The sequence below is a fragment of the Homarus americanus genome, unplaced genomic scaffold (assembly GCF_018991925.1).
Source record: "Homarus americanus isolate GMGI-L3 unplaced genomic scaffold, GMGI_Hamer_2.0 scaffold39155, whole genome shotgun sequence".
Lineage (NCBI taxonomy): Eukaryota > Metazoa > Arthropoda > Malacostraca > Decapoda > Nephropidae > Homarus > Homarus americanus.
The window spans coordinates 16,733,909-16,746,552 of NW_024737042.1; the positions used below are offsets into that span (position 1 = coordinate 16,733,909).

A 12,644-nucleotide genomic window follows, 5' to 3' on the forward strand; every position below is an offset into this window, starting at 1 on the left:
CAAAGACGGATATGTGGAGGAAAGGAGTGAAGCAAGAACGAACGGATGGAGTCACGCTTTTCTTCCATATTTCAAGACAGAATAACCATAGTTCAATGAAATGATCATCCAAAAAAATAGAATATAGTAGCTTCAACTGGTTCATTAGGGGTCCATTTGATGCTGAGTATAGGAATACCCATGAAGGGATCGAACCAACGACCCTTAGGGCGGGAGGCGATTGCTGTAAACAGTCAGCCGCCGCACCCTAAGATTACAGTAGTGAACTTTGAAAAGAGACAAACAATAAAATGGTAAATTACTGATGGCATAGCTCTATCTATAGCAACTGGTTCGCTGGTTCTAAACAATTGAACAGTGATCTTAGATTCGAGTCTCTTCCGATATCTGTATTTGCGTTTTTCTTGAGCAGTTAGGAGTCACTCGGTATAAGAGCAAACAATTACACACCCGCAACACAAAGGCAGATCTCTGGGTCACCAATTATGTTCACTTGGAAGTACGATTTAATTAGTCTTAATGATATACTTTCTGGTCATCAGCATGTTTCTTTACAGGAAACCTTCTCAATAACAGACTTTTGAATACAGTAATGGATGCAGTAAAGCCCCTCCATAGCGGACTTCTCAATAACAGATATTCTCAATAACAGAATCCTCCCAATAATAGACAGGGCTTGCAAGAATTTGTCTAGTATTGGAAAGGTTTACTGTACAGTACCTATGGATCCCAAAATCGACAAATAGATCTTTGGAATTATTTGTCACACCCTTGTGGCCGCGTTTGTTTAATACGTGTGTGTACGTGTGTCTGCCACACCGAGATGAGGTGGGGTAAACGGGTTCGTTGTGAAACAGTGTGTAGCACAGGCGGTTGCGCTCCCCAACCGGGGTATGGTACATCACCAACCCGGAGTACACTCACATCACATTTACTATACCTGTAATTGTTTTGTCTCTTTCAGATTATTACCTAGTTTAAAAAAAATTATTTCTGATAGTTATAATTTTATGTGAATCACAAAGCGGCAAATCAACGAAGAGAAGAAAAAATCAAGGCCAAATTTTTCAACTATATTCTTATATATTTTTTAATGATATAATATAGGTGACTGAAACCTTATGATTCAAAGAGAAAACAAAAATAACATAATGGGAATAATTCAATAAAAGTACATGAATATCTTGTAGTGGACGTCTCCCCTACAACTGCGTATCCGCATTCCGATGCGCCGCCGTATCCTAGCAACCAAGCCAACGGCGACAGCAGATGTTACCGTAACCTAGCAACGAACCAAAGACCGGCGACTTTCTCGGGTTTTCCCAACATGACTCATAGAGGACTCACGGCTGCTGGGTATATAAGCTCTGTCTCTCCATTGAGACTTATTCTGGTCTCTCTTCTTGAACAAGCAACACCTCCTCCAGCAAGCTCCACGCTGTCAGCATTCATTCAACCAGGAGGCCAGCAACAGGCAACATCTTCTCTAACGAAGCTCCTGCACATCTACCTCCTTCAACACGCTACTCACCGAACGCCTCTACTGAGCAGCTCCTCACCACACGGCACCTCCAGCACCAGACTGTCTATCATATAACTTATATTATACAAGAAAACCACCTTAGAGTTTCCATCCATCCTGAGTGCTAGACAACATTATACCACGAACTCCTACAATCTCACTAAATATACGCACGGTAGCTAACAGCTCATTACCATTGTTATTAGGTGTAATTAGTTAAATTTGTAAACCTTAATATTATAAATACGCTTTTATAATAGGCCTTTAAGTGTCATTTGCTCATAAGTCCACTAAACTGCTGTCTTGGCAAGAATGAGGGCCATGGAGAAGGTTGAAGGCTCACAGTTAGCAGCCGAGAGAGAATGCAAGAATATGTAAGGCTGCTCAAGGCGAGTTTCAGTGTTCTTTTAACTTGCATAAGTGATAAATATTCACAACAAAGCGAGGCGCTTCAGGGTGTGACCACACATTTGTTCAATTTTACAGTAGCGGAAATGTGTTCCTACACCCCTCTGTCGTAACCCCTGTCCCCAAATGGCACCGTCGCACTATTTATGAATGAATGGGTATTAGTCCTGTAACGACGGACGTGATTTGCGGATAGGTTTGCTATCGGTCATATAGGTTGGCATTAGTTATAAATAGGTTTCTGAATATAAAATGACTGTAAAAATAAATATCAAATTGTATTATAATAGAGGATGCCAGTATAAATAACAACTGTGTAAAAGATGACTTATCTATGCTATAAAGTATGTTCCATTCACGGTCATTACACATCAGCCATGCTCATTACGTCTGAACAATGGCGGTGACAATTATATGAGTATGTTAAAAAGGATGAACTCTTCCACACCATCGACGTACAGTTGATCAAATGATTGCGGTCAATTTTCTGATAGCCTTTTCATAAACAAATGAAATGGTCAAGAGTAAGGCGTCTACAAAATATTGTGTTTGGAATATTTAAGATGCTGCTTCAAAGCAGTAGCAGATCGAATCAGTATCGGACCCTTCCATTATGATTTGAGGCCAATGAGTCACAACTTGTCATACACCATCCAATATGTGAGGTTAGGAAATACACTATTATGATGAGGAATGCATAATTCAGGCAATATATTAATGGAAATGTATACAGATCGACTGATTTATAAATCAACAGAATCAGATAAAGGAAGTGAAGTCCTGAGGAACTCAAGTCAAAGAGAGAGAGAGTGAGACAGTAAACAATATGATCGGATATACCCTACAGTATTTCCCTTGTTTTTCTATACAACTTTACAGAAGATACAGAAATGAAACACGTTATGGTTAACAACTCCATTCCTCAACAAATAAGTCACGTAGAGTATATGGAGTAAAATGACAGTAATATTTACAGCATCAGTAGATTAGAAACACCAGTGAGAAATTGTGAATAAATAAAAAAAAATATTTAAAACTACATTGTTTATCATACAACATTACACATACAGTACTGTATGTATAATGTAAGTTGGGTACAATTCCGTGTATTAAACTCAATGTTGTCAATCCACATTCTTTTAGGTGTGAATCCCGAGTCCATCTCGGCACTGCGAACTATTCACGAGTGATGGTGATGGTGAGGGCTGGAGGCCGGTGTTTGAGGAATTGAATTTGAAAGAAGAGGTAGTGGGGTAGGGTTGATGAAGGTAGGGGTGTTGTAGGGCTAGAAGCATGAGGGAGGGTAAAGGAGCGACCTGTGTTGTTATAGAATGTAGTATTTATTAAGCAAGGATATAAATACATAGTACAAAACACAAAATGCTCATAGAATGTGTTACCTTAAATTAGGGTGCAGGTCTGAAAGATTCTATGCCCATTTACTGCTTGTTTAAGTAACTGTCATGCAATCTTGGGTGGTAATTGGATGCGATATAGTCTTAGATAGGGTGTTATTATATTTATGGGGTGTCCTTCATGACCCAATAAGTAATGGATCCATTTTATTCTATTAACAGAAGCATCAAAATATTATTATTATATAATCTGCAGTAACAACATAATACCCAGGAAGTCGTTCTGGCACAAAAGCCCCATAGTTCCTCACCAGTTGATGGTTGGCCTGGAATAACTCCCACTCAGCCTTTGTGTGGTCCATTAGTTCTGCTGGTGTCCTTTTCCTCGCTGGCTCCCATTACTAGGCCAGTCTATCTTTCAAATGCTATCAGTATTAATTGCTTGGGTAAGGCTAAGGCCATTCGGGATGTTTGTCTAGTGTGTGGTGGGAAGGAAGGCGAGAAGGTGTTGTGAGAAAGAAGGCCTCTGTTAATTCATACCATTATTGAATAACATGACATAATTATTATGTTGATATTTTAAGTGTCTTTAATTAGTTAGAGGAGAAAAATATTGTAAAGGTGTGAAAAGGGTATTGTGTGTGCGTGTGTGTGTGTGTGTGTGTGTGTGTGTAATTATAATAATAATAATTAACGGTTTATTGAAAGAGCATGGTATCTGGAAGGCTGAAAATATACAAGTAACATAAGTGATATAAATATGACATACTGTATAATAGCAAGGTGGGGAGAAGATCATACTACAGGACATTTCAACATAGTAACAGTGCAAAAAGGTGAGATTTTCTGGGAGTGACTACACTGGTTGATTACGTGTTGTGTGTGTGTCAACAGGGAAGCCCTCTGGTGGACCCTCAGACCTTTTGGTTGCCCACCAAAATTCATTGCTAATGTGAGGCAACTCCACGATGGCATGTACGGCAGTGTCCTACACAATGGCACCCAGTCTGAGCTCTTCCCCATTCAAATGGGGGTAAAACAAGGATGTGTACTGGGACCAACTCTCTTTTCCATTTTCTTGGATGTCTTCCTTACTCGTGCCAGTGCCAATTTAGCCGGAGATATACCGGATGAAGGGTTTTTTCAACATAAGACGACTCCAGGCAGGAACAAAGGTGTCGGCAGCTTCTATTAATGAACTTCAGTATGCAGACGACCCCACCCTTGTCGCTCACACTGAACGCGACCTACAGGAGATCCTCCTACGCAGATGCTTATGCACACTTCGGCTTTAAGGTAAATGTATGTAGGACTCAGATTCTCTTTGAGCCGGGCCCTGGTTCAGCCACATCTCCGCCATCTATCCAGCTTAACGGTACTACCCTCTCTAATGCTACCCACTTTCATTATCTCGGCTTCCACCTTCTCCATCACCGCGGACATCGATGGAGAGATTCAACATCGGATCAGATGTGCATCTCGAGCCTTTGGCAGACTCCGTACCTGTGTCTTCAGCTGTAGGGAGCTGAAATTATCTACAAAGTTGCACGTATATCGAGCAGTGGTCTTCCCTTCCCTGCTATATGGCAGCGATACATGGGTCACATACAGGAGACACCTCAAGGCACTTGAAAACTTTCACCAACGTAGTCTACGTCCCATCCTACAAGTTTGCTGGGAAGACAAGAGAACAAATGCCAGTATTCTCGCTGACACCAACTGTAGGAGCTTCGAGGCTACCGTTGGCCATGAACAACTGCTTTGGACTGGCCATGTTACACGCATTGGCCGACAGTAGACTGCCAAAACAGCTACTTTACAGTCACCTAACGAATAGTAAACGTAACGCTCGCAGACAACTGAAAAGGTATAAAGATAGTTTTTAGACAAACCTGAGAAAGTGAAAAATCGACCCACTCACCTGGGAGACGATTATTCCACATCGTTACGCTTGGAGGAGTACCACACGAGGTGTCAATACTTTCGAGCTAGCCCGACTGCAAACCGAGGCAGACAAGCGCCAACGACGGGAAGACGCTGCCGCCACCCCTCCTGCACTAGATGCAACCCTCAACAAGTGCATCATCTGTGAACGACTCTGCCGGTCCCGTATCAGCCTCTTTAGTCACCTCAGAACTCACCAACGAAGGTGACATCCCTAATAAGTCATATCATTGTATCATAGCTGGATGATCGTCATACTCGATTCCGAGTGACAGCAAAGTAGTAGTAGTAGTAGTAGTGTTAGTAGTGTGGCCCGGGCGGCGTGGGTGTGTTGGAGTGCCTTCCCTGATCTAAAGTGTTATTGGTGGGGATATACTCAGTTTGTGGGAGCGAGAATTTCACAGTGTGTCGATGAATTTTGGATGTCACCTTGAGCATCGTCGCCGACGGCTCTTCTCATCCCTTACGGCATTAAACGCAAATATTGCGTGTGTTCACCGGCGATCCTCAAGTAAGCCTGTGAGTATTTGAATGGACACCGACTGTAGTTGCCAAGTGTCAGTGCCAGTGTGTCGATAGGCCTACTTGAGCAGGGGTGGCATCGCGACTCTCGCCCCTATGGGGCCAAGTGCCTTGCGTTGGCGGTCGCCCCCCCGCCCCCCCCCCCACCTCAAGTAATGGCCACTTCATGTAGTGTCGGCTGACCAAGAGAGTATATATAACTAATACTACATCAGTGAGACCTTAGAAATAGTGGTTATCTCTGCCAAGGATAGATAAACAAGTGTTAGGTGTGACAATTCTTGCTCCTAGTGGATCAGTCTAATGTGTGGATTGTCGCCCACATGGGGGGGGGGTGCCCGACACAACCGAGCGCCCGCCTGTGCCCCTACTACCCGGACACCGCAGGCCAGCCCGTCACCTCTCTGCCCTTTACTAATAAGAACTAGTTTCTTCGTCTGTATGGAACCAAAGCAGAGGTCGGAGGCGGAAGTATCTGTTGCCCAAGGTGCTGTTCACTATGCCTGGTAACAGACATTGCTGCGTCTGTGCTAGCCAGAACCAAAACTGCACAAATTGTGAATGTGCGAGAAACAACCGACCATGTGTGGATTGCAGAAAGGGTGACCATTGTCGGAACCCACGTCGCAGGGAGCCGACACAGGTGGCCACAGTGGATATCGCCGGGACCCAACCGCCCGATGATATCCAAAATGATAGCAGTTTGTCTACTCAACCCGAAAATGTAGTACTAATAAATGCTGCTTCCTTAGTAGCAGACGTCCACGAGGAGAATGAGAGACAGCCACCTGAGTGGAAAGGCATGTCGATGGAAAATGCAGACATATGGGTCAAAGAAACCTACTCAGAAATTGTCAGGTGGTTCGCCCGCTAACCTATTTGAAGCACCCAAGTGTGCGGCCACCAAAGAACTGATTCGTGAGATGACTCGCCTCATGACTGATTACACTCAGGACCGCTTCCTCGCCCCTTTAGCTCTTCAAATTCTGGCAATAATACCACATCTATTTTGTCAGAGGACACACACAAAGACTAAGCACAAAGAAAATGTGGCAGCAATGAAGAGAAGATTGGCAATGTGGCAGACTGGGGCCCTTGCTGATCTCCTATGTGAAGCAAGAACACTGCAGGAGAGACTAAAAATTACGGGTGACGGAAAGCAAAACACCGATGACGTCGCAAGAAAATTTGGAAACAAAATGTGTGTGGGAAAAGTGTCTCTGGCGGAAAGATCTCTCACAGAGGAATCCTCCGGTGGGGTTATGCCAATAAACAGAGATACAATAAAACTACTGAAAGATAAACATCCCCCTGCAAGTGATGAAGAAGGCATCAGGTTCGAGGGTGACTATATCCCACCAAACGCTGTCCTGTTCGAGAAAATAACAGGAGAGATGGTGTGGAAAAAGGCACTGAAGACTCGAGGAGAAGCCGGCCCTTCAGGTCTGGATGCAAACGGTTAGAGAGTCATCCTCAGCACAAACAAGTTTGGCCCTGTAGCAAGTGATCTCTGTACTGCCATTGCCGTCCTTGCAAGAAAGCTGGCATCCTCTTGCTGCCATCACCTCCAGGCCCTAACGGCCTGCCGCCTCATTCCTCTGGAAAAGAAGCCAGGATGTAGGCCTATAGGGGTGAGGGAAGTGCTGGGGCGGATCATCGGAAAATGCATAATGGAGGTGGTAAAGGATGATGTCAGGGCAGCAGCAGGGAACCTACAAGTGTGTGCTGGCCACCAGGCTGGCGGGGAGGTCGCCATTCACGCCATGAGATTGATATTTGAACAGCGTGATTGTGAGGCCGTTCTCCTGGTGGATGCTTCAAATGCATTCAACATACTTACCCGCAAGGCTGCACTGCACAACATCAAGATCAAGTGTCCAAGCTTTGCAATGTATGTTGAAAACTCGTATAGGAATCCATCAGACCTCTATATAGTAAACAAAAAGGCGCTAAGAGGTGATACCATCTTACAGTCATCCGAGGGAACAACACAGGGGACCCTGTTGCAATGGCAATGTATGCAATTGGCCTATCAGTGCTCCAACAAGAAATAAAATTTGAAACAACTGGGGTCAAACAAGTGGCGTATGCTGATGACCTTACAGGAGCAGGAAAAGTGGAGGGCATCAAAAAGTAGTGGGACTTGGTAACATCGCGAGGTCCACAAATAGGGTACCACCCAAACGCCAGCAAGTCCTTCCTCATCGTGAAGCCAGAACATTATGAACGGGCAGTAGAGGTGTTTGGCGGAAGTGAGGTCAAAATAACTAAGGACGGCCAAAGACATCTAGGCGCAGTAATTGGCACTACGGACTTCAAGACTGAGTACGTAGCGGGAAAGGTGAATGAGTGGGTAAGTGAAATCCAAGCGCTGTCTGCGATTGCTAACACAGAGCCACATGCGGCTTTTGCTGCATTCACCCATGGGGTCAAGCATCGTTGGAACTGCCTGATGCGTACTATCCTTGATATCGGACCCCTCCTCCACCCTCTGGAAGAAGCTATCAGAGTCAATTTCATTCCCAAATTAGTGAAACACCCTCACTTAACCCCAGCAGAAAGATCACTTCTTGCACTTCCATCAAGACTGGGAGGGATTGGACTAATCAATCCAGAGGAGATTGCAGCCACCGAACATCAAAATTCACTTAAGCTCACGGCAGCCCTCACGGACTACATAATAGCCCAGAACGCAACAGGGGAGGTGGATACCAGTGAAGTAAACAAAATTCGTAGGTCCATTACGACAAAACGACAGCTCTGCCAAAATGATAAGTTGCAGCAACTGTTGCTTCAGGTACCAGAAAAATTGAAAAAAAAGTAACTATAGCACAGAAGGTGGGCGCCTCGAACTGGTTAACTATGTTACCGATAAGGCGTCACGGAAACGTTGTGTGTGGGGACATCTTAGGAGGTAGTGGAAAAGGGGGGACATTATCTGTCGTACGGTAGTCATTGATTAATTAATTATTACCTTACATAGTTCATTGTGCATTATATTGAAAATTCGTTATATACGCCAGGAAGTTACCTTGGTGGGGCAACTCCTCGTGTTATGTATTTCTGCGCAGGCAGGTGGCTGGCTTTTGGCAGTACTTCGCCACATGGTTGTCTCCGAAGTAGTTGTAGCACACCACAGGGGGAGGAAACCACCGTCTGATATTACTAGGAATATCATACTCGCTGAAGAGGTAATGTTGTACAGGAGGTGGTTCCTTCCCATTCCATACAATGATGATCCTATCAAGTGGTACACCATCCTTGTAAATTCTTTTTGCTCTGTGGATGCCCGGAAGTAACAAAGCGTCACTGATGAGAATATATTTGGGGAAGTGGGTGACAAGGTATCCCTTCATCCTTTTGAGTCGGACAGGTTCATCTCGCTTAATGAGATGTAGTGAAACGACCTTTCATTCAATGATGCGTTGGATAGCAGCCATTTCCTCTCGGCCTACACAGACGAAACGTGGGGTGCTACCTGGGTCACACAGTGTATCAAATGATGTTGAATTATTCATGGTGGACGTGGAGGAAGCTTGGGTAACAAATATTTGTTTTGAAATTATTATTTTTCTGTTTTAGAGAGATAGAGAGAGAGAGAGAGAGAGAGAGAGAGAGAGAGAGAGAGAGAGAGAGAGAGAGAGAGAGAGAGATATGGGAGTGGGGGAGAAGGGAAGGGTTGGTTTACAAAGAAAGACGGTAACGAGGAAGTTTGGGGTTGGACCAGTGCGTGTTGGGTGAAAATACGGTGTTGAGAACCAGTGTAGTTCCCCCTCACTTCACAACCTAATTTTACAAGTGAGAGAAGCAGCGAAATGGAAGCTCCCGAGAATATGCACATTAACTTTTCTCCCCCCCCCCAATGACGCGAGTAAATCATTGAGAGTTGGTTGAAAATCCGCCCTCCCCACAATATCTCATTATCATATTCTTAGAGTGTTTCGTTCAGAATCCAGCGTCTGTCGTCAGCAAGTTCGACAAATAAATGTCAACAAAACTCTTCACGTGTCGTTAACGGGAGACGTGGGATGGTGTGTGTGTGTGTGTGTGTGTGTGTGTGAAAGATAAATTTATTTAAATTCTCTTTCACAACACAGAAACAAGTGACATTTGAATTTGTTCACCTGGTAACCGCTTAACTAATTTTAACATGAAACCAAGAGGTCATTTATTTTCTGTTTATAAGAGTTCACGTCCAGCATGATAAATGACTCGACCACTCATAGCTTTGTTGACTCAGAGCAGCTAGGTTTCTTAAGACGAGGACACACTCACACACACACACAAACACACCAGATCATTAAAGAAATTCTCAGCAGGCCAGGAAAACCTTCCATATTGGTTGCGTGAATCAACTCGGTGCCCGCCTTTCCTTCCCAGATTGGATGTGCGAAGAAGATTTTCCCTAAGTCTCTTTCTATCCCTATGGTTCTCATGACTCACCTGGTGACCCCTGCTCGTGTTCTGGGTAATAAGTTCTATATACAGGAGCGAACACAAACACCTGTATAGTTAGTAGGTTCAATTTACTGGATAAGAGATATGTACACAAGGGGAGTAGCGCTCCTTAACCTATCTGCTGGTCAACTGCTCTCTAGGCGACGTTTGGTAAGTGATACATAAACAGCTTCCATATGTCGCCAGGCACATTAATTAAGCATGTGGGACATTGATAAATACATTGCCACACGCTACTAGCTAGGCTAAATAAATAATACATAAATGGAGCACATACATAATATACACAGCATAATATAAATACAGCATACAGAATATACATACAACCCCAAAAAATAATTTTCTCATGGCAGGAATATCTATACAAAGGGTTAGGTAGTTCTTCTGAAAGGTAGCCTTTTCAGTTTCCTTCTCTGCCTCAGATTCTCTGTGATAACACTGTGAGAGGAACACAGACAAATCAGCTTTACTTTTACCTCTGAAGTTTTCCTCTGCCATTCCTCTTGCAAGATGATAGTGTTTCTTGTTACCTAAATTATAGCACTAATTATATGGCTAGCTGCTGCTCATATGGGTAGAAATTATGCAGAAAACTTGCAAGAACAGCAGGAATTAGTGGAATCCATAACCTTTTCCCATGGTGTTAATCAATTTGACTCAGTGTTAGGTGTGTCATTCATTCAACAGAAAACTATTCATAGTTTTAGTTAATACTCAATCATTATAAAACAGACTTATCTCTCAATTCTACTCTCATTATGAAGAAAGGTAACAATCCATCTGTAAGACTGGTTTAGTCTCGACCATGTACGACGAAGCGCTATTATAGGTGCTAACTCTGATCTAAGCTTTGTCAATTAATTTTCTTAACGTTGTGTAGGAAAAATCGGAACTGAAAACCAGCAGATAAAATAGTCAGCATGATAATGCATGATACTAAAGCAGAAATTACAAGTTATTTTATTTATGCAAAAAAAAAAGAAAAAGAATGAAACATCTTCAACACTTTCCCTCCTTACTAAAACTTTTATAGCAAAATTAGCAACAGTAAATATCATTAATTGGTTATGTACCAAGTGTGTCTATAACTTGAAACAAACTAAGAAAAATTAGATTAGAGAATGAAATAAGAACTTTAACATAACAATTGTGTTTTATTTATAGTTGTAGTTAGTGTTGAGGTAGAGCGGTAACCACAAGCTCACCATGTACCTCCTTAACACTCTCTTATACTGTCTCTCCCAACAGGAGGCACCGTCAAGTTCCGTGAACTATTCTGGAAGAACCGCCTGCAGACAATCACCTACTGCGCCGTCTTTTGGTCCTTCGGCATGTGTGTTGCTTTCCTGGGTCCTACAATAATGGATTTGTGTGAGTTTTACTCTACAACGTTCATTTTCATGTAAATAATGTTTATTTATTTCTACATTAGTTATTAGAGCGTCTGAGATTTTGTTTGAGGCAGACTACTATAGTGCGTGAAAGGTGTATTAATATGTTTATGGGTGTCTGTTTATAAAATACTTTCGCTAATTGCGTGTGAGTTGGGATTATTGAAGATACACAAGACGTGTCCCTGTATATACTGAACGATGTTAGTGCCACAATACAACAGATTTATGTGAGTGGGTGCTGAATGTATAGTGTTTACTCCCATATGTAGTGTAAAGATTGTCTACTTATCTTTGAGTGTTGTATGCAGTGAAAGAATACGAAATATATTCCTTATATAAAGGTCATTCATACGTTTGTAGTAAATGTTTGCAGCTGTAATCTGTATTTTGTAAAAAAAAGCACCATCCCCTGAGGGAGGTGAGCGAAGAAAGCCTTTATAGTTGGGGTGTCCTGGGGGGAGGAAGTCCCCCCCCCTCGGGAATTTTTTTTTGAAATCTGATCTATTTGAGGGTCATTTTGAGGCCACAAGGAGTTTGATATGAAAGTGCCATGAATTTTGGTATTATTTTATCTGTTTTTAATGAAAACAGTTAATATGCATTAAAAGCAACATGCATACTGCTTCTTCACGAAATATTGGCTATCAATATGTACTTCAACTTCATGTGTAGATGAATCATATGCCATACAATGACATTACTAGATAATTTATTTATAATAATAAATTAAAGACACAGGGTCATTGAATGCAACTTTACAGCTCAACCATGGCGAAAACAAATTAAATCTTTCACATATAATATTATAGCAGGGTGTTTATACTTGGCTTCAGAATAATGAAAGAGGATTTTCTCCCCCCTAAGTTCTTCGCATCCCAAATGGGTTGATCTGCCTCTTTTCTTATGACTAGTGGATACCCTATCCCCTTGTTGCTGATGATTGAAAAAAAACACACCATCAAGGAGGGCACTTCGTAAATGGCAGAGCGGGTGCACGTGCTGCCGTCGCAGTGTCTGCCTCGCCTCTGGATACTTCCCTAA

At 42.8% G+C, this 12,644-nt stretch overlaps 1 protein-coding gene across 1 annotated transcript in view; it reads left to right on the forward strand.

Annotated features, from left to right (window-relative positions):
• The window catches only part of LOC121872754 (major facilitator superfamily domain-containing protein 4A-like), a 173,721-nt gene that overhangs the window by 38,952 nt on the left and 122,125 nt on the right, over positions 1-12,644 (forward strand). Inside the window, exon 3 of the mRNA XM_042375805.1 lies at positions 11,458-11,580. Within this exon, the coding sequence (XP_042231739.1) occupies positions 11,458-11,580 (123 nt within the window). The remainder of the gene's footprint in view (positions 1-11,457; positions 11,581-12,644) is intronic.